At 37.5% G+C, this 23,337-nt stretch overlaps 1 protein-coding gene across 3 annotated transcripts in view; it reads left to right on the plus strand.

Annotated features, from left to right (window-relative positions):
- The window catches only part of LOC105482245 (neutral sphingomyelinase activation associated factor), a 77,737-nt gene that overhangs the window by 41,095 nt on the left and 13,305 nt on the right, over positions 1–23,337 (plus strand). For 2 of the 3 annotated variants that reach the window (XM_024792964.2, XM_011742266.3), the window contains exons 10-21: positions 9,399–9,528; positions 11,314–11,385; positions 13,114–13,222; positions 16,097–16,273; positions 17,358–17,437; positions 17,961–18,051; positions 18,149–18,212; positions 19,465–19,516; positions 19,614–19,734; positions 20,125–20,256; positions 21,576–21,618; positions 21,928–22,091. In XM_024792964.2, the coding sequence (XP_024648732.2) occupies positions 9,399–9,528; positions 11,314–11,385; positions 13,114–13,222; positions 16,097–16,273; positions 17,358–17,437; positions 17,961–18,051; positions 18,149–18,212; positions 19,465–19,516; positions 19,614–19,734; positions 20,125–20,256; positions 21,576–21,618; positions 21,928–22,091 (1,235 nt within the window). Of the gene's footprint in view, positions 1–9,398; positions 9,529–11,313; positions 11,386–13,113; positions 13,223–16,096; positions 16,274–17,357; positions 17,438–17,960; positions 18,052–18,148; positions 18,213–19,464; positions 19,517–19,613; positions 19,735–20,124; positions 20,257–21,575; positions 21,619–21,927; positions 22,092–23,337 lie in introns of those variants that run through there. The other variant, XM_071068219.1, reaches the window with a different exon arrangement.

Raw genomic sequence — 23,337 nt, forward strand, 5'->3', positions numbered from 1 at the left:
CTTTAGAAGAAAAAAAGGTAAACTTCTGCTAGGATAAGCTTTCATTATATTTCTGAGGAGATAATTTTTTATTAAAGGAATATAAGGTAAACTATTTTTAATACTTTTTATTTTGAAAAGTTTTGAACCATCACAAGTTGAAACACTAATACAATGAAGGCAGGTCCCCTATGATTCACCAGATGTTAATTTAACATTTTGCCAAATTTTCTTTAAGTCATGCCTGCTCCTGCTCACATTGTTGCTCTGTGTGTGTGTGTTATTTCTATGTATAAATGTGTATGTTTGTATTATGTATATAATATATGTGTATATATTTTTTCTGAATCATTTGAAACTGAATTCCAAGGTATCATAACACTTCCCCCATAAGTACTTCGGCAGGTACTTGTTAGAAGGATATGTTCCATTCCTTGATACCATTATCATACTTCATTAGCAATAATTCCATAATAACATCTGATATATAATAAAATATAAAATCATTAAAACGATAAACTCATAATATCTTATAGCTTCATATTAAAATTTCCCCTTTTTTAAAAAAATTATACTCTAAGTTCTAGGGTACATGTGCACAATTGCAGGTTTGATACATAGGTATACATATGCCATGTTGGTTTGCTGCACCCATCAAGTCATCATTTACAGTAGGTATTTCTCCTAATGCTATCATTCCTCCCCCAGCCCCCCAACCCCGATGTGTGATGTTTCTTACCCTGTGTCCAAGTGATCTCATTGTTCAGTTTCCACCTGTGAGTGAGAACATGCAGTGTTTGGTTTTCTGTCCTTGTGATAGTTTGCTGAGAATGATGGTTTCCAGCTTCATCCATGTCCCTGCAAAGGACATGAGCTCATCCTTTTTTATGGCTGCATAGTATTCCATGGTGTATATGTGCCACATTTTCTTAATCCAGTCTGCCATTGATGGACATTTGGGTTGGTTCTAAGTCTTTGATATTATGAATAGTGCCGCAGTGAACATATGTGTGCATGTGTCTTTTTTTTTTTTTTTTGAGACGGAGTCTCGCTCTGCCGCCCAGGCTGGAGTGCAGTGGCCGGATCTCAGCTCACTGCAAGCTCCGCCTCCTGGGTTCCCGCCATTCTCCTGCCTCAGCCTCCCGAGTAGCTGGGACTACAGGCGCCCGCCACCGCGCCCGGCTAGTTTTTTGTATTTTTTTTAGTAGAGACGGGGTTTCACTGTGTTAGCCAGGATGGTCTCGATCTCCTGACCTCGTGATCCGCCCATCTCGGCCTCCCAAAGTGCTGGGATTACAGGCTTGAGCCACCGCGCCCGGCCGTGCATGTGTCTTTATAGCAGCATGATTTATAATCCTTTGGGTATATATCTGGTAATGGGATGGCTAGGTCAAATGGTAATTTTAGTTCTAGATCCTTGAGGAATCATCACAGTCTTCCACAATGGTTGAACTAATTTACACTCCCACCAACAGTGTAAAAGTGTTCCTATTTCTCCACATCCTCTCCAGCATCAGTTGTTTCCTGACTTTTTAATGATTGCCATTCTAACTGGTGTGAGATGGTATCTCTTTGTGTTTTTGATTTGCGTCATTTCTCTAATGACCAGTGATGATGAGCATTTTTTCATGTGTCTATTGGCTGCTTAGATGTCTTCTTTTGAAAAGTGTCTGTTCATATCCTTTGCCCACTTTTTGATGGGGTTGTTTTTTTCTTGTAAATTTGATTGACTTCTTTTGTAAATTTGAAAGTAGTTTCTGGATATTAGCCCTTTGTCAGATGGGTAGCTTGCAAAAGTTTTCTCCCATTCTGTAGGTTACCTGTTCACTCTGATGGTAGTTTCTTTTGCTGTGCAGAAGCTCTTTAGTGTAATTAGATCCTATTTGTCTATTTTGACTTTTGTTGCCATTGCTTTTCATGTTTTAGTCATGAAGTCCTTGCCCGTGCCTATGTCCTGAATGGTATTGCCTAGGTTTTCTTCTAGGGTTTTAATGGTTTTAGGTCTAACATTTAAATATTTAATCCATTTTGAATTTAAAATTTCCCCTTTTCTACCCCAAAAGTCTTCCTTAAAATACTTTATTTTATAATGATTGTAGATTTAAAAAGAACAGACCAAAAGATAGTACAGGTTTCTCTTTCACTCCCCACTCAGAATCCCTGTTCTGTTTAATATGTAAGTGCTGCCATCTTTTGTTGGACATATTCCTAGATATTTGATTGTTTGATACTATTGAAAATTTATTTTCCAACTATTTGTTACTGGTATATAGAAATACAGTTCTTTTTTAAATTGACCTTGTATACTGTGACTCTTCTAAATTCACTCATTAGTCTTAGAGTGTTTTTCGCTAGATTCCATGGAGTTTTTATGTACATAATCATTTAATCTGTGAATAATGACAGTTTCACAGAAATCCCTATGGCTTTTATTTTCTATTTTTTGCCTCATTGCACAGTTTTATTAATAGATGTGGTGGAAATGGACATTATTGCCTCATTCTTGATCTTACAGGAGAAGGGCTTAATGTTTCATCACTCAAAGATGATGCTAGCTGTAGGTTTTTCATAGCTGCCCTTTAACAAAGTGAAAATGTTCCTTTCTGTTCCTAGTTTACTGAGAGTTTTTTCAATAATGGGTGTAGAATTTTGTCAAGTATTTTTTCTGCATTCATTGACATGATCATATTTTTTTCTTTATTCTGTTAATGTTTTGAATTACACCGATTGATTTTTTTCAATGTTAAACCAACCTTGTATTCATGGGCTGAATCTAATTTGAGATCATGATGTCTTATCCTTTTTACATATTACTGGATTTGCTTTGCTAGTATTTTCGCATCTATATTGATGAGGGATATTGCTCTGTAATTCTCCTGTAAGGTATTTGTCAGTTGTGGTGCAGGGTTATGCTGACCTCATAAAATGAGTATGGAGGTTTTCTTTATCTCCTGTTTTCAGAAAAAAGTTTGTGTAGAATTGGTGTTATTTCTTCCTTAAATTTTTAATAGAATTTGTTGATGAAGCCATCTAGGTCTAAGGTGTCCTTTGGGATTCCATTTATTTACTGAACATAGGACTGTTCCATTTGTGTGTTTCTTCTGTGCCTGTTTTGGTAACTTGTGTATTTCAAATAAATTGTCCATTTCATCTAAGTTGTCAGACATATTGGTACGAAGTTCCTTATGTCCTTTTAATGCCAGCAGCATCTGTAGTATAGACCCTTCTTTCATTCATTATGCTGATACTTTGTGTTTTCTCTGTTTAAATATCAGAATTGCCAGGGCTTACCAATTTTATTAACCTTTCAAATGACCACATTTTGACTTTGTTGATATTTTTCTGCTTTTTCACTTTGCTTATAGTTGGTGTCCACTTTTATGATTTTCTTCCTTCAGCTTGCTTTGGGTTTAAGCTTCTTCTTCTAGCTTTCTAAGAACAAAGCCTAGATCAACAATTTTATTCCTTACTTTGTAATAGAAGCACTTAAACTTATAATTTTCTCTTTAAGCACTGCTTTAGCAACATTCTGCAGATTTTGATTTTTTTTTTTTTTTTTTTACCATTAATGTAAAAATATTTTGTAATTTTCTTCATCATTTCTCCTTTGGCCCATAGGTGATTTAGAAGTATGTTTAACTTCCACGTATTTGGGAATTTTTAGTAGATATTTGTAGATGCAGATTTATAATTTAATATCTGATCAGAGAATATGTTCTGTGTGATTTCAGTCTTTTGATATTTGTTCAGGTTTGACATGGCCTATCTTGGTGAACATTTCACATGCCGTTGAAAGGAATGTGAGCTCTGCAGTTGTTGAAAATAGTATTCCATAAATGCCTTATGGGTCCAATTGGTTGATGGTCATTCGGATCAAATATATTTCATTAATTTTTTTTGTTGACTTGTGCTATCAGTCACTGAGAGAGGATGTTAAGATTGTCAGTGGTGATTTATTTCTTTTCTTATTTCTGTCAATTTATGCATTTTGTGTTGTAAAGCTCTGTTATTATATCTGTATACATTAAGGTGCATAATGTCTTCTTAATGAATTGATCCTTTCATTATTATGAAATGTCCCTCTTTATTTGTAATAGTGTTTTTCTTGAAGTCTGCTTTGTCTTCCTTTAAAGTAACCACATCAGTTTTCTTATGTGTCGTGATTGCATGATACATCTTTTTCTGTCCTTTTACTACTAACCTGTGTCTTTATTCTGTTTTAAAAATATATGTACTTTAAATATATAGTTGAGTCTTGCTTTTTATGCATTCTGACAATCTCTGCTTTTCAATAGGAATGTTTAGATAATTTATAATTATATAATTATAGACTAGTTGGTTTTAAGCCTAGTATCTTAGGATAGTCATGCATCACTTAATGACAGGGATATGTGTTGTGGGATTCAGGTGGACGAGAGAGATACCTCGGGTTAAAACAGGAGAATCTTTTATTGAGTGCACTCAGGCCCAGCTGACTCAACGTCCAAATGACTGGGCCTGGAACAAAGTTTTATACACACTTCACAAAAGGGGGTGGGCCAGCTTGAAGCAAGCTTGCAGTGGTGTGAAAGCAGGGATACAGAGGCAGGACAAAGACAGTTAATCAAATTGTAACAGGTTCATAACTCAAGATTGCACATAACCATTGCTATGCGACCCAGATGTCCATTATCTAGGTTTGCCTAGGCACAGGCTTATCCTATAACCTTTACTATGGCCCCCAGGTGGCCGCAACTCAGGCCTGCTTAGAGACTCATGACCTTCACGCTACTGCTTAGATAAAACAATACTTGAAGTCACTAGTTACAGAGAACAGGAATCTATAAACTCATTCCATTAAACAAAGGGAAATTTGTTTTTCTTATCCCTATGTTAAAGGAGTGCTGGGAGAGTCTTCAGAGCACATTAGATAATATTATCTAGACTTTTCCTGGGTCTGGGCTGTGCCTGTTGCTGCCTCTGGGACAGGTCAGCCTAATACAGGAAAACTTATTTCTCTTTCTTTTTAATTTTATTTTTATTTAATTTCCCACCTCATATGTTGTGAGAAATGTGTCGTTAGGCAATGGTCATTGTGAGAACATCATAGGGTGCACTTATAAAAACCTGAATAGTACAACTTACTGCACACTTAGACTATGCAGTATAGCCTATTGCTCCTAGGTTATAAACCTGCACAGCATTTTGCTGTACCACTTGAGTATCCCTAATTCAAACATTTAAAGTCTGAAATGCTCCAAAAGTCCGAAACGCACTCAAAACTTTTTGAGTGCCAACATGATGGTCAAAGGAAGTGCTCACTGGAGCAGTTCAGATTTCAGATTTTGTGATTAGTGAAGAACACTGATATGATACAAACATTCAGAAATCCAAAATCCAAAACACTTCTGCTCCCAAGTGTTTTGAATAAGGAATACTCAACTTGTACTAAATGCTGTAGGCAATTATAATATAATAGTAAGTATTTATCTAAACATAGAAACGGTAGAGTAAAAATATGGTATTATAATTTTATGAGACCACTAGTATATGCAGTGTCATTGACCAAAACATCATTATGTGGCACACGTTGTTTCTGTATTTTTTTCTTGGTGTCTCGTTTTTCCCCTTCTTTTCAGTAAATCTAGTATTTTTCAGTACTCCATTTTATCTACTCTATTGACTTTTTAGCTGTAGCACTTTGTGTTATTTTTAGTGGTCATTCTAGAGATTACAATATGTACCTTGTGCCAGAGTATACCTTCAGATAATATTATTTCATGCTACTTTACCCCAATACAAGAACCTTACTCCAATATATTTCCATTTAGCCTCTCCTGCCTGTTATGATCTTATCTTGTAGCTAATTTATGCATATTCCATAAAACCCACAATACAGTATTCTTATTTGCGCTTTAAAAATCAATAGCTTTTTAAAGAATTTAGATACATACATGTTTGCATAGAAATTAAAAATGTTAAAAAATATTTTAATACTTAGATATTTAGATGTTTATAATTTCTAGTCTTCTTTCCTTTCTGCAAATCTAGTATTTCATCTGGTATCATTTTTCCTTAGTCTAAAACACTTTTTGTGGCATTCATTACAAGCTGATCCATTCAAGATGAATTCTCTCAGCTTTGCCTAAGAAGAAGATATTTATTTTACCTTCATTTTTGAAGGGTGTTGTTGGATATAGAATTCTAGGTTGGCAGGTTTCTGACCACTTTAAAGACTGTCATTCCATTGTTTCTGGTGAGGAGCCCCATGATTTGAATTGCTGTTCCCTATGTAAGATGTGGTTTTCTTGTGCTCATCCTGCTTGAGGGTTTCAGAGTGTATGATGGGGAAATTCCTACTATGCTGTCAACACAGGACACTTCAGTAATCAGCTGTCTGGCTTTTTCCTACACCAAGCAGTTCTCTGACACCAGCTGGGTATTCTACAATTCAATTCAGACATTGTCTGCCTGGAGTTAGCACAGACCCCAGGGGTTAAGAGCTTAGTGCAACAAGGCTGCCCCCACTCACCTCCGATGCCAATCACAAATCCAAGTTGTCACCTGTGTTCTGACCAACCAGCTGTAAATCAGAGATTCCCACAACACATTCCGTAGGTTTGATCACTAGAATGGCTCGCAGAACTCAGAAATATTTACTTATGTTTACTAGTTTATTATGATAATAAAGGACATGATAAAGGGGACAGATGAACAGCTGGATGATGCATAGGGTGATATCTGGAAGGAAGGGTCCTGAGTGCAGGAGCTTGTGTCCCTGTGGAGCGAGGGTATATCACCCTCCTGGCACATAGATGTCTTCAGCAACCCAGAAGTTCTCCCAGGGGCATTTGTGGAGGCTTCGTCACATAGGCATAGTCAAATATTAACTCAGTCTCCAGCCTCTCTCCCTTACCCTGAAAAGGGGGAGTGTGGCCGAAAGCTCTAAGCCTCTCATCAGGGCTTGGTCCTTCTGGTGGCCAGCACCCATCCAGGATTCCATACACAGTTGCCTCATTAGAGCAAAAGACGCTTCTATAACTCAAGAAATTCCGAGGGCTTAGGAGGTCTATGTCAGGAATCAGGACCAAAGACCAAATATTAGAACAAAAGATGGACCTAACACCTCTGTCACTCGGGAAATTACAGAAGTTTCAGGAGCTCTGTGCCATGAATTGGGAGCAGAGACCAAATGATATATTTTTTTATTATGTCACATAGAGTTTCAGAGTAACATGCATCTATGAACTGATATTTTTCATCAGTTCTCAGCCATTCTCTTCTCCATTTCCTCTGTCCTATTTTCTGTCTTTTATTCTATAATCAGTTATACTTAAGTTAGTATGTTTGATATATTCCTTCAGGTCTCAGATACATGCTCTTATATATTTTTTTCATTCTTTTTTCTCCTTTGGTTTTGTTTTAGTTAGGACACTTTTTATTGACCTGTTTTCAGCCTTACTGGACCTTCCCTCCACTGCATCCAGTCTGTTGTTAAGATTGTTTAATTCTTTGTGATATCAACATCTTTATTCCTATATTCCCATTTGGTTCTGTTTCATAGTTTCTATTTCTCTGCTGAAACTCTGTCTTTTCACATGTGTTGTCCGTCTTTTGTTCTTATTGACCCTTTTCTCTTTTTTTTCAGAGAGGGTCTCACTCTGTCACCCAGGCTGGAGTGCAGTGACATAATCATGGCCGAGTGCACCCTTGTCCTCTGGTCTCAAGTGATCCTCAGCCTCCTGAGTAACTGAGACCACAGGCACACGCTACCATGCCTGGCTAATTTTTTATTTTTTGTAGAGATGGTATCTCAATATGTTACCCAGCTGGTCTCAAACTCTTACGCTTAAGTGATCCTCTTGCTTTGGCCTCTCAAAGTGCTGGGATTGCAGGTGTGAGCCAACATGCCTGGACTGTTCTTGACCCTTTATCGTATTTACTATAGTTATCTTAAAGTCTTCCTCTGATTGATCCAATGTCTGGCACATCTTCTATAGAGTCTTTTCTCTCTTGCGCATGAGTCATATTTTCTTGCTTCTTTGTTATGTATTATAATTTTATTATATTGTAATTTTTGAGTTCTGTTAAATATTGAGTTCTCTTAAAAAGGAAATGTTGAGACTGAACTAAATAATATGTACTTCCAGAAGTGGTCATGCCACCTCTTCTGTCAGGCTACTTGTATAGGGAGGCTCTGTCAATCAAATCTGTCACTGAGCTGCATTAAGACTGTTGCACCTGTGGTTAAATTTAAGACAACACTGCCTACAGCTCCATTGAGGGAGTGATAGAGACCTTCTCTTCCACAGGACTTGGGATCTCAGCACTTGAAGGATTCTAGAGATATATTTGTGCTTTACAACTGAGCCATCAGGTTTCTGGACTGTGGGAGATTTCCTTTGTTTTGCACCAAAGTCGACAGCATTTTTGGATCTCTGGGGAGCTTTCTTGGCTCTCCAGTCTCAACTCTGGCTTTCTGTTTCCCTGAAGATCTCTCTTCATTCTGCAGCCCTTACTCACTTCTATCATAGGTTGCTCCTCCTCCTGCCACTCACCTGGTGGTCTCTTCTTTCCTTTTTGCAATCATGTTCGTTTAGGTTTCTTTGCATCCTCAACATCCCAGTGGGTTTTAAAAAGCTATGAAGATTTTTCAGTATATCCAGCTCATTTTGGTAGTTAGGGTGAAAGCTTCAACAGTCTCTTATACCTTCCCCATCCTAACTTGAAGTGAAGGTCTTCCCCTGTATCTTTTTGTCCTGTCACTTATAAAGAGATTTATTTTTAACCCAGTTATTTCAGTAATTGCCTTAAAATGTTGATGATTTGATTGTTTTCCCTTTATTTTTTCTTAAATCAGTAAAGTAGAATGAGAAGGGACTTTGTTGATTAAATATTTTAGGAGTGGGTAGAGGAGAAATCATTTTTCATTGCTTTTCTACAGTAAATCCACAAAGGGATATACTCAAGAATATACAAAGGAATATACAATTACTCGAATGTATTATAATTCAAGTAATTATAATTATGTAGTCACAGCCTTATAAAGTATAGTGTGAAATAAATGCCACTTGTGTCAAAATGGTTTATAGGACAATAAAAATAATGACCGAAAAATAGGAAATAATTTAGATGTAAGAATAGTTTTAAGACCTGTTTGTTTTAGGGGGAATGAGTTTAGTTAAGGTTATTTGGTATTTGTCTCTCATGGCTTCTGTGGTACATAATCTCACCTATTTCTTTGAAAAACGAGTTTTTATCGTGCCATTTCTAACGTGTCAGTTTTATCTAAGCAATCAATTTATATTACCATTTTTCTTGTATTAAATGTAGTGTTTAGACAAATGTCATACAAAGTCACACTGTAGCTCCCTTAGATAAACCTAGAAAGTAGATAAATTTCTGATTTTTCTTACTTTTGCTGAAAAACATATTTTCAGGTTCCAAAACATTTCTGAAAAGCTGCACATGGAATGCAAAGCAGAAATGGTGACGCCTCTGGTGACTAATCCTGGACACGTGTGCATCACGGACACAAACCTCTATTTTCAGCCTCTCAACGGCTACCCGGTGCGTGTACCTCAGGGTCAGGTGGGGAGCTGCCCATATTTAAGCTGTTTCCAGACCATGGCCTCACAATGCCTGTGACCTCACTTTTTGATGAGAATCAAAAGTCACGTCCCCGCCCACCCCCTTCACAGGCAGCATCTGTGTATTTTACAAACACTGTGTGTAATTGTGGTGTGGAGTCTCCAAAGTTTGAGTTCCTCTGATCTGTTTTCAGTCATGTCAGGGGCACTTGCTCTCAGGGTGGTGAAAAGAAACCCTGCTCCTCCCGATTTTAGTAAAAGATCGCTAGAGATTTAGACCTTTCTTCAAGGAGGCATTTCTGAGAGACCAGTGAAATGTGCTATGGTTAATAAGAAATGGATTTTGAAATATATTTGCTTATATGAACACAGATGTTGGTATTTCTTGCTTCTACTTAATGATGAACAATCTCAGTAGATCTGAATTTTTCCTGAAGGAGCACTGTGAGGAGGTCCTCCCGGCTAGTGCAGAGGTGTGTGTGGAGATCCGGCCGTCTGACAGTTGTGGGCTCCTGCTAGGGTGTTGGAAACAATCTTCTCTTTCACAATGACACCAGACTTACAAGGCCAGAAAGTAAAGATGAACTTAGATTTATTTCCATGTGGAAACTTGTAAAGATTTGTTGCTTATCTAGATCTGGCCACTTTTTAGCACAATCCATTAAAAGAACAGAAATCCTAACACACCCTGGTAGTGCTGGGTAGTGGGGCCATTTGGCAGGGCCCAAGAATCAGGAGTGTTTTCTGCCAGAGAAAGTTCCACCTTGGAGGTTGTCCTGGCTGGTCATTACAGGGCACTAAAGCATCTCAAACTCTCCTGAGTGAAAGTTTATGCTCTAGCGATTCTGTCCACTAGGTGGTGGGGCTCACTTTCCTAGTTCTCCAGTAGACACTGCATGCTGCTGGCACAGCATTCTCGGGGAGTGTAATAAATTGGCTTGGCTGCTACTATTGCTTGGGTCAGAAATTTTGAAAAAAAAATGTCTGTGTACCCTGGCTTCACAATCCATGATATGGGCCTTTACCCCTTCCCAATACTGGCCACGATCCTTGACCAGTCATTTACAAGACTTGACTCTGGGCCTCCAGGGCAGTTTCCACTATTGGACAGACTGACTTCTGTGCACCCATCATCCCTCCCACTTGGGAGGAGGACCACGGAAGCATAGCCATTAGCCAATCTCTGCCTTATTAAACCTCCTTTCTCTCTTGCTAGTGTTTTAAAATTATAGAAAAGCAAGACAATTTTCTTCTTCATTAACAAAGAAAAAATTTAGAGGCCTTGCTTTATACTTTAGTAATTTGTGAGCCTTAATACACTGTAATTTTTAGTGAGATAAAAGACAGGATTCTTTAAAAAAGATGTGTGTCAGTGCTAAGCAGACCATTTGTCAAAAAAAGATAGCAAGATTCCTGAGAGGTTATTTATGCCAGTTCTTTATATTTCTTATCATCCCACAATCTAACCTGAAAGATATCACCCCGCCCAAACTAACCTGAAAGATCCCTGAGAGATAGATGATTGCATTCTCATCTGATGGGTGCCACGTGGCAGGGAGGAAGACTTGCCCAAGGTCATAAAGCTAGTGAAAGATGACAGAGCAGAATGGGAAACCAGGTGTCACCTTGTTCCAAGATTTCCTTTTCCAGTGGTTCATTAGGAAGGCAAGATTTGTTGATTTTTTTCCCCCCTTTCTGATACTATGGAACAACTTCTAATTGTGTCAGAACAATAATGTTTGAGATTGTCTTTCTACTTTTAAAGAAACCTGTGGTCCAAATAACACTCCAAGATGTCCGGCGCATCTACAAAAGGAGGCACGGCCTCATGCCTCTGGTGAGTCCTTGGGAGGCTGTGCTGGGGGATGATTGCCACACCTTCAGTTTAGCAAGCAGTTTATTGCCAGTAAACACCTATGGGATGTCTGAAAGTACAAGTACATTGCCTTGTAAGAACTTAGACTCTGATTTTGCTGTTCTTTCTTTTGGAGAAGCTAGAAATTCATAAAGGAATAAGTCCTTCATGGAGAGAAGAGGTTCTATTATGAAATATTTTTGGCTCCAAGAGCAAGAGGGCTGGAGTGCCCTTGAGTTTCTCACTCCAGCATTCTCAGTTTCTGGGCTCAGGCTAGAATGGTCTGTGTAAAACCAGCCCTGTGCTGTACTTGCCTCCAGCATTCATAGCAGCTAGGTCTCAAAGCAAAATTTGGAAGTTATTACAAAATTACCTCTTTAGTGGAACTGGTATATTCACAATTAACTTACATTAATTCAGCCTTTGGGCTTGCTGAGAGAGAGAAATGGACAAAATAACCGTTTAAATCATATAGGCAGTTCTTTCCACCATTCCCTGAATAAGTGTATTTCTATACTTAGGTGTTTCTGACACATGTCTTACTTTAGTAACCAATCCCTACAGAAGGTATGATTCCAAGGTGTTTTAATTTGACACCAATAGAAATTCATTTTTTCTCCTTTGAAGGTTAACCAGTAACTTGGTGACATTACAAAAGCATTGTGAAATTTTAACTCTTATTTTTGTGCTTTTAATTTGTGAAATTCTACTGTTTTGCTGCCTGTTTTACTTAAAAGGCCATTCCTCCATTTCCAGCACTAATAGTGGATCAGGGAAACAGATACTATTACTATTAAAAATCTCCTCCTTTGGGTATAGAGCTGCAGTCAGAAAAAGAGAAGAAATTAACATTGATTAAGTGCTTTCTGTGTACTAGGCAATTTATGTATAATGTTTCATTTATTTGCCATTGTTAAGTCTTATGAAGTAGATAGTTTGAGACTCCAGGGGTTAACTTCCTAAGCTCCCAGCGAGTACATGGTGAAAGCCTGTATTTGAACCAAGGGCAACTCTGGGCTTTCATCCTGGCTTTGTCTGTTCCTTTGCTAGCTCAGCCTTACCAATACTATTGTCACAAAGCTCATAGGTTTTTGTAAGATAATAATAATGTATTAATTGAATGGGTTATTCAATTATCAATTTGTTAGGTATACATAATTTTTATTTCTTAGCTGGGTATGGTGCACCTGTAGCCTAGCTACTCAAGAGGCTGAGGTGGGAGTATCAGTTGAGCCAGGGAGTTTGAGGCTGCAATGAGCCATGATCACACCATTGCGCTCCAGCCTGGGCAGCAGAGCAGGACCTGGTCTCAAAAATATATATATGTTATTTAACTTATGAAAGAAAACTAAACATTTATGTTTGAAGAAGAGATGTGAAGACATGGATCCGCGATTTTTGAATTTCAAAATAATAAGTTCACAAAAGCTATTATTAATGAAAATATTCAACACCCAAGGTGATTTACAAAGCTTAGCTGAGATACTATCTTATTCTCAGAACATTTATAAACACAACATATATATATATACGCAACCATATATGTGTATATATGTCACTGAGTTAAATTTATAGATTGAAAATAGGAATATAAGATATAAAAATAAACACAAATGTTTAACTGAAAGTTTTTGTAATTATATACTTATATTGGGATTGCAAGAGGAATACAATGCTATTTATTTTATTCTTTTCTTTTTGAATTTATAGGGCTTGGAAGTATTTTGCACAGAAGACGATCTGTGTTCCGACATCTACCTAAAGTTCTATGAACCTCAAGATAGAGATGATCTCTATTTTTACATTGCCACATACCTAGGTTTGGCACTCACCCTTCATTGTTTCTTTTTTTTTTTTTTTGAGACTGAGTCTCGCTCTGTCACCCAGGCTGGAGTGCAATGGTGCGATCTCGGCTCACAGCAAACTTTGTCTCCTGAGTTCAAGTGATCTCGTGCCTCAGCCTCCCGAGTAGCTGGGACTACAGGTGCCTGCCCCCACGCCAGGCTAATTTTTTTTGTATTTTTAGTAGAGACAGGGTTTCTGTTCATAAGAAGGTAGTTCAACTCCTAAGGATCTGGGATAGGAAATAAGAGAAGAAGAATGCTATTTCTAGAATCGTCTGTTTGTGGTTCTAATTTCTTCTCATCAGTAACTATAATTGCCAAAGTAATGTTTTTAAAATTCTGGGAAATATAAATTCACTTTGGTAATAGTTCATTCTGAATGTATGTTTTAAAAACTCTAGATAAATATATTTAAATACTCTTATATTCTAACGTCCTCCACATTGAATGGATTTTGAAGAATCCACTCAAATATTTTTATGTTCAATCAGGTCTCATATTAGTTTATGAGAACCAAGACTCAGTTTTGGACTGCGAGGCAGTGAGTTATTCATACATTTGTGATCATTGATTGTGGTCAGAACCACAAAGCTGAAAGACTGCAAAAGGAACATGTGAACCTTCTATGCTTAATATGCTGACTTTGGAGTGGAATTTGCTTTTAATTAATGGTATTTCCTCAGTTTTTCATGAAAAATGTGATTTTTCCCACCTTTGCCAGAGAAAATACTTACATTATGATGTTCAAGCCCAAAGTTTTTTTATTACATTGCAAGGCTAAATTAAATTATTCTACTTTACAAAGTTGCTAGATAACTGGAATGGAATTATCTTTAAAAATGGATTTTGGGGCTAGGCATGGTGGCTCATGACTGTAATCCCAGCACTTTGGAGGCTGAGGAGGGAGAATCTCTTGAGCCCAGGAGTTCGAGACAGCCTGGGCAACATGGCTTGACCTCATCTCTACAAAAAAAATTAAAAATTAGCTGGGCCTGGTGACGTGTGCCTGTAGTCCCAGCTACTCGAGAGGCTGAAGTGGGAGGATTCCTTGAGCCTGGGAGGTCAAAGCTGCAGTGAACAGTGATCACACCCCTGTAATTCAGCCTGGGTGACAGTGAGACCCTGTCAAAAAAAAAAAAAAAAAAAAAGGATAATGGGATTTTATTAATATCATCTTAATATGTTTGTTATTTTAGTGTACCACAAAACCATTTATGAAGTTTGTAGTAAAGTATATCTTCCCTTAGAAATGAGATTTTCCTTCAAGGAGGAATAGTTGACTTTCAGTAGGGAACATATTTTATTTTAAAGTAGGTTTATGGCCGGGCGCGGTGGCTCAAGCCTGTAATCCCAGCACTTTGGGAGGCCGAGACGGGCGGATCACGAGGTCAGGAGATCGAGACCATCCTGGCTAACACAGTGAAACCCCGTCTCTACCAAAAAATACAATAAACTAGCCGGGCGAGGTGGCGGGCGCCTGTAGTCCCAGCTACTCGGGAGGCTGAGACAGGAGAATGGCGTAGACCCGGGAGGCGGAGCTTGCAGTGAGCTGAGATCCGGCCACTGCACTCCAGCCTGGGCAACAGAGCGAGACTCCGTCTCCAAAAAAAAAAAAAAAAAAAAGTAGGTTTATATATCGCTAGTATTTTGTTCATACATTAAGCTTTGACCTCCCAGGCTCAAGGAATCCTCCCACTTCAGCCTCTCGAGTAGCTGGGACTACAGGCACACGTCACCAGGCCCAGCTAATTTTTAATTTTTTTTGTACATCAAGGTAACTTTATGTATAAGTATAGCTTTGATGCAAGTTTAATCTTCTGTCTCGTGATCTAAGTTTTTAAATTTTGTTTTTTTTTTTTAACTATAACAAGATTACAATAAAAAGCTCAACTTTCATGGTGAGTCCTAAAATCTCAAGCCAAAAACTTTGCCATGATCTAAGATATCCATCTTCTAAGAAGCTGTCAGTTCTCACTGAGTTTATTCCTAAGATTGCTGAGAGGTTTCAAAAGTAGAAAATGAGGGGGAAGTGTGTTTTGATTTTTGAAACCTTTCCTAGTAGCTGATTAGAGAAGAGACTTGGTAAAAGTAAATGAGAATAAATATTAAGAGTTAAGATGCTTAATGCATCAGGAAAGCTTGAAAGAAGAATTTTCTGAACAAAATGGAAAATCTGCTTGTAGGACAATTAATTCATTTTACACTCTAAAAGGGAAATTCTCATTGCTGCATTTACCTAAGATCTCATTTTTCGTGAGGTGTTTTCGGGGGCAGGTCTGGTTCTTTTAGTTTGAGAATTGGTCCTCCTGCCAAATGGCTGTTTTCTTCTTTAACAATTTCTTTTCTTTTCCTTACTCTTCACATGCATAAACAATATATAGTCATTGACAAATTAACAGTAGTACATCTCTTCCAGGCCTAAAAGAAAACTAAATGATTGCTTTAATTTCGTAAATAATAAAAGAAAGAAGCTCCCAGATGACCATGGGTTTTTAAATGCATGGAGATATAGCACATTTGGAGGGATTCTTTGTTGCTGTATAAACATTGCCTATTAACATGTAAATTTATATATTTGCTCTACACTTTTGTATTTGTTTAGGTTATATCATGTTGTGGAGGGTAGGGTAATAGCTCAGTGTATTTAATAATTTCCCCTCCTTGATCTTGGAACTATTTATACATAGCTGAACAAATACTTTATGAAAACAAGTCAGCAGCCTACTTTTCTCTTTCTTACAATGTATTTTTCAAGAATGCACAGGAAGGGTCTACACGTTAAGCCCCTAGCTTTTGCATACTAAGTTTGCGAAGTTAAGTGGCAGACCTCGTGGGTCCTCTTCCCCCAGAGCACCATGTGGCGGAGCACACTGCTGAGAGCTACATGCTGCAGTGGCAGCGTGGACACCTTTCCAACTATCAGTACCTCCTTCACCTCAACAACCTGGCCGACCGCAGCTGCAACGACCTCTCCCAGTACCCTGTGTTTCCATGGATAATACACGATTATTCCAGCTCAGAACTAGGTAACTGCTACACATGGAATTCTGGCCAAGTTGAGTGGGGAAGTGGTCGTCTGTATTGTTTTTAAAGGAGAGAATAAATTCTATTTTATAATCGTGATGTGACATGTGAACAAATTACAACACATTTCAGTTGTATTGCTAAGGACTGCCAATTTCCATTCCAAGGTACTATATGAGTGTTATATAAGTGTTTCATGTATGTTTTTTCCACCATACTTCTTGAAGGACACACAGAGAAAAAAACGGGCATAATTTTAATCCAGGGTTATCATTATTACCTATAAGTACCACGTTTTGAAGTATTTGCTTCTCACTTTGAAAATTGCTACTCACCTTATCATACTTTTTTTTTAAATCACATTAAAAACTGTGGTTATTTATTATAGAACACTTGGAAAGTCCTGAAATAATCAAAGAAGAAAATAAAAATCATCCATAATTATGTTACAGAGATATAACCATTTTACCTTTGGGGCATATCTACTCTTCTCTTGCTACCTCAGATTATTTTAAGAAAAATGTAATTGTATTGTAACTTTATTTTGTAATATTTAAAAATTATATATTGTGAACAGTTAGTTCCTTTTGACACATTATCTTGAAACTTAGTACTTGAAAGAAATAATAGATTTTCTAGAAATATGAGAATGTATTTCTCTGAAAATATTTAGCCTACTAGTTCTCAAATAGGCTAATATTGCAGAATAATAATATTCACTAGAATTCTAATGTAGAAGGTAAATCTTGATAGAAGAATAATGACTTCTAAAATTTGTTTTTTGTTGTTGTTGTTTTACTTGGAATATATGTATGTTCCTTATTCAGAAACTTTTTAAAAAAATTAATGTTCAGAGCATTGTCAAATTAGAGATGTTGCTCTTAAGTGGTTGTGGCTAACTTAAAACTCAAAATTGCTAACCTTTTCTTTACATCTATATAAATAACTAAAAAAAATATAACTCTCATAGATCGCTCTCAATTTTTAAAAAAACTTTTGTGGAAGTAAATGTGTATTTTTGAATTAATTCAGGAGTTTAATGGTACTAAGTATAAGCTGAAGTTATTTATTGATTTATGTTTATAGATTTGTCAAATCCAGGAACCTTCCGGGATCTTAGTAAGCCAGTGGGGGCCCTAAATAAGGAACGGCTGGAGAGGCTACTGGTATGTGGACTTAGAGATTCTTCATTTCTAAGCAAGATGAGAAGCCATGGCCTGTGTTTTTATTTAAGGAAGGAAATTCGTTTCTCCACGGTTTAGGGGATTACACCAGTGACTCTACATAGTGTTTTCTTACTTTTCTCCTAACCATGAATTAACTGCTCACCATTTGCATTTCTTGTCTACAGTTTAGGAAGGAGGAGGGCGACCTGTTTACAGGTTCACTGAACTATTTTCATGAAGGCATTCTGTGGTAAATTGTATAAGAGACATATAAAATCAGTTCTATTTAATCTACTGCCAACATTTTGTTACCATTAAGCCAGGGAAACCAAAATACTTGTCTCAGCAATGCTGTTTAGCCAAAGATTCTCTTTCCCTCTTCTCTTCTCCTTTTCTTATCTAACAGACAAATTAAGGAATATGGTATATCTATGTTATGATTTCTTTTAGGCTTTTACTACTTGTCAGTTATTATTTCATAGCCAACACTTAGCACTATTTTTTTTTTTTTTCTGTATTCTAGACACGCTACCAGGAAATGCCTGAACCAAAGTTCATGTATGGGAGTCACTACTCTTCCCCGGGTTATGTACTTTTTTATCTTGTTAGGATTGGTAAGATTCTTTATCATTACCCCCCAATTAAATTTTATTTTACTGTATTCTTCAATGGTTCTGTGATCTGACTTATCTCTGTTTTTTTCCCCTCTAGCACCAGAGTATATGCTGTGCCTACAGAATGGAAGGTTTGATAATGCAGATAGAATGTTCAACAGGTTTGATACAAATGACTTGCTTATCATTTTTAACACTTTCTGATTGTATATATACAACATACTTGTTTCAAAGCACTAGATAAAAAATTTAAAGAAATGTAAAAAATCAATAATTGTTCTATCTATTCCTCTCAGGCTTTTTCTAGACATGAATATGTGTGTGTAAATGTGAGAACATATTTTAAGTGCAGCTTTTTGTCCTGCCTTTTGTAACCTAATATTAAATCTTAAAGTTTTCCCCATATTATTAGATATTCTTCAAAACAGTGATTCTTTTTTAAAATTATTGTATCACATTCTAACACATGCGATGTTTTATTTCAACTTCTTTTCTCCATTGTTGGGCATTTAGATTGTTTCCCACACTTTATTATTCTTGATAATTTTGCTGTTAATTGAATATAGCTCCTTGTGTGTATTTAAATGGCTTTACTTTTTAAATTATAAAAGTAATATTTTCTTACCAAAAAAATCAGAAAATACGAAGAAGGAAATAAGTTTACTTGGTATCCCACCGCAATGAGATAATAATTGTTGTTAATTTTTTGGTATGTCCTTTTCATCTTTTTTGAACTCTATACATATTTAATAATAATTCCTTTTGCAATGAGCATTCAGATAGTGAGGCTAATCTTTTTTTTTTTCTTTTTTTTTTGAGACAGAATCTTGCTCTGTCGCCCAGGCTGGAGTGCAGTGGCGTGATCTTTGCTCACTGCAACCTCTGCCTCCCAGTTTCAAGCAATTCTCCTGCTTCAGTCTCCTGAGTAGCTGGGACTACAGGCGCATGCCACCATGCCCAGCTAATTTTTGTATTTTTAGTAGAGTTGAGGTTTCACCAATTGGCCAGGATGGTCTTGATTTCCTGACCTCGTGATCCACCCACCTTGGCCTCCCAAAGTACTGAGATAACAGGTGTGAGCCACTGCGCCCGACCAGTGGTGCTAATCTTTCAGTGTGTAGGCACCCTCCTCTATTTGGCCCTTGGATGAGGCAATGTGTATACTAATGGTGTGGACTCGGACTCCATGCCCACTCCTGCTGTGTGACCCTAGAGAAGTTACATAAAACTCTGTGGGCCCCAGTGTTCCCTTCTGTTAAAGTGGGACACTCAGAGGGATGGTTAGAACTATGTGTGATTGACAAACAGAAGTTAATACAAGTAAAGTGTAGAACAACCCCCAGGGGCATAGGAAATACTGCTATTGCTATTTGCATAGTTGAAAATAGGTGAATTTTTTTTTTTTAAATGTAGTATTGCAGAAACTTGGAAAAACTGTCTGGATGGTGCAACGGATTTTAAAGAGGTAAGCAGTTAATAAAGCTGATGAGTCAGTGGACTTGGGGTTTCTAACTGCTTTACAACATGTTTGTTCTTTTTTTTTTTCCCCCTGAAACTTTTAGTTAATTCCAGAATTCTATGGTGATGATGTGAGCTTTCTAGTCAATAGCCTGAAGTTGGATTTGGGAAAGAGACAAGGAGGACAGATGGTTGACGATGTGGAGCTTCCCCCTTGGGCCTCCAGTGAGTCCCCCCTTGGAGGTGTTGTATTATAGATACTCTTTACCAGGTAGTGAAATTTCAGTAATTATTTTATTGCTTAGATTTTTAAAAATCACAATGTAATTCTCCATCTAAATGAGGAGATATGAGTCCTATTCCATATCAGAAGCATTCTATGAGTCTATGATGTAAAAACATTAATATGTATTTGAGAGACTTTAATGTGAAAATGATTCTTGCCACTTTTTTCCCAAAAAACTTACATTTCATATGATAGAAAAAAAAAACTGCATTAAGATATGTGGACCTCTTGCCTGTCCTAGAAACTTTATATACATATAGATAGACAAGAGAAATGGGAGGGGAAAAAATGAAGACTCCATGATTTTTCGATTGCGTCTAATCTAATAGGTCCCGAGGACTTTCTCCAGAAGAGCAAAGATGCATTGGAAAGCAATTATGTGTCTGAACACCTTCACGAGTGGATTGATCTAATATTTGGCTACAAACAAAAAGGGAGTGGTGCAGTTGGGGCCCATAATGGTATGTAATATTCATTGACATTTTATTTAGCATTGGGTGAATATTTAGCATTATTCATTTTCATTGGAAAATGAAAGCAAACAATACCAAAAAAAAAAATGAGGCCAAAGCAATTAGTCTTATTTCTTCAGTGGAAGCATGTTCTGTTAGAGCACAGTATCCACTGGCTCCGCGACCCTGGATCAGATGTTTTTTTTTGTTTGTTTTCTTTTTGAGATGGAGTCTTGCTCTGTCACCAGGCTAGAGTGCAGTGACACAATCTTGGCTCACTGCAACCTCCGACTCCCTGGTTCAAGCGATTCTCCTGCCTCAGCCTCCCAAGTAGCTGGGATTACAGGCATGTGCCACCATGCCCAGCTAATTTTTTTGTACTTTGTTTTTAGTCGAGACGGGGTTTCACCATGTTGGCCAGGTTGGTCTCGAACTCCTGACCTCAGATGATCCGCCCACCTCGGCCTCCCAAAGTGCTGGGATTACAGGCATGAGCCACTGCACCCAGCCCCTGGATTAGATACTGAGTAACTGATGAGGAGGGAGGACTTTTTCCCAAATATCACCAACCTTATCCTGGCCCCAAGAGTTCTTTTTATAAAGTCTTCTAATTTTAGCATATACTCTCCATCCCATTCAATAATTTCAATTAAAACTCTATTACAGTAAGATAGAACAGTGGCCTCAATTCCTATGGAAGACCCAAAGTTTCTTTTCCTTTTTTTCTTTTTTTTCTTTTTTTGAGACAGAGTCTTGCTCTCTCACCCAGACTGGAGTGCAGTGGCGCAGTCTTGGCTCACTGCAACCTCTGGCTCCTGGGTTCAAGCAGTCCTCCTGCCTCAGCCTCCCAAGTAGCTGCCAGAGTTTTTTTTTAATTTAACAGAAAGAAAACAGCAGCAGTGTACCTTCTCTTCAGTTTCAATGCTTGTTGTATTCCACATTTCTCGTGTGTGTTTTCTTCTTTTAATAAATGAACTAACATATAATCCATATCTCCCATGTTCATAACAAGGAGCTGTAGCTGGAAATTCAGACCCAATTTTTTACATGGAAATTCAGTCTTATTAATTCTGTAAGTCATGCTTCTTCTCAGGAGAAAATAATGCTGACTGAGATGACAGGTCCCCTACCTGACAACTAGACTTTTGTTCATCTGAAGATAATATTCAAGTTGGTATTTACTGCAGTTGGATATTAGTCTGTTTTGCAAAGTGAATAGCAACTTCTTTGAACATGAGTTTTAAGTTGTTGCATTGTTTAAGTTCTAAACAGTGTATATTACATTGAAATAGCATATCTTTCAATAGTGTTTTGTATGTCTCTTTCAGTATTTCATCCCCTGACCTATGAAGGAGGTGTAGACTTGAACAGGTACTTGTATGTCAATAAGGAGTTTCTACTTGAGTTATAAGATATGTCTTTATCTAAATTATTAATATATTTATTTGAATGTTGAGGTATGGAAATTGTAAAATGCATTCTATCTTGCTTTCACTGTTGTGTTATTGAGCATCAGAAAATACTCTGAATGTCTGTAATGAGGTTTAGGCAACCCTGGCACATAGTTGCTGTCATTATTTGAGGGTTGATCCCTCCTATTGATCAGTACTATTTGAAATGCGTGCTTTCAAGGAACTCGAACCTAGTGGTTCACTACATTCTTTGTGTTCTGTCCCAAAGCATCCAGGATCCTGATGAGAAGGTAGCCATGCTTACGCAAATCTTGGAATTTGGGCAAACACCAAAACAACTATTTGTGACACCACATCCTCGAAGGATCACCCCAAAGTTTAAAAGTTCGTCCCAGACCTCCAGTTATAATGCTTCTATGGCAGATTCCCCAGGTAAATTTTGTCAAGAGAATAAACGTGAGCACCTTTTGTTGCTCTTCTGTGAGGACAATGTTTCTGAAGAGGAGACAAGACATATACTGTTGTGCTACTTAGAGATGATTGTGTTCTCCTGCCTTACTGCAGTTCTCCTGAAAACAAATAACCTGTTTTTGCTGATGATGTTTGTTTTCAGCTATAGACTGTAAGGGAAATCAAATCGCTTTTATTTTCTGGCAATTGAATATGAGTGAAACTTGGCCGTGTATGTTTTGATGTGGTTCTCTTTCTCTTCTGTGGTTTTGAAGCTGGTGTTTGATCCTTAACTATTCACCTTTTCATTCTTACAGTCCTGGCTGTCCAGTCTGCCTTCCCAGTCACTGTCAGCCCTGCTGTCTTCCAGAAAAGACTTTCTCTGGCCCTAATTATGCTCTTCTACACCCACATACAGATCTTGAATTCAAAGTGTTGTCTCTTCTTCATTGGATTTCACTTATTTAACACTGACAAACCTTTACAATGTGTCTGTTCTGTAATGGGCATGTGCTAGGCACTAAATTGAACTTGACCCAGTTCTCACATCTAATATTTGGAAAGGTAGGAAAGAATGCTCACCTTTCTCCAGTTACCCAGGTTTTAGATTTTACATAAGACAACTTCAAACCTACAGGCTTCCAGAAGCAGGTTGACACTGTGGAACCTTGGGAGCAAAATCACTTTTTATCTCCAATCCGCCTGTCTGTTCCAAGCACATCCAGACATTTTAGGCATACATAGCTGAGCATTCTCTCAAGCATGGAGAAATAGCTTCCTGGAGTTACATGACCCAGGGGTAGCTTCTTTAAGAGAGAATACTCTAGAGGGTTAAATAATAAAGATCACAGGATTATCTTGTGATGCTGTTTCAAACTGCGCTCTGCTTAGTCACCAGGCCATAACCACTGTCATGTGATAGTTTTAAGAGGGTAATTGTTTCAGCCCTTCTTAAAGCAGAAGTAAAAGGATTACTCCTGCCAGAAGCTCTTGCAGTAATTGATTTCATCTCTGCTTTCCCCACCCCAAACCAAAACAAAACTGTAGCATTCTTAGGCAACTGTCAGGTTTTTGAAAGAATGTTGACAAGGAAATGATGACTCAGTCTTGTATTTCCCCAAATTCATAAGTTAGAGGCCAAGTGAAAGCTTTGCAAACATTGATAAAAGTATAAAAAGACTCTAGTGTTATTCAAGGATACTTTTTATCGTTCTTTATACAGTTTTTT

The sequence above is a fragment of the Macaca nemestrina genome, chromosome 8 (genome assembly GCF_043159975.1).
Source record: "Macaca nemestrina isolate mMacNem1 chromosome 8, mMacNem.hap1, whole genome shotgun sequence".
Classification (NCBI taxonomy): Eukaryota; Metazoa; Chordata; class Mammalia; order Primates; family Cercopithecidae; genus Macaca; species Macaca nemestrina.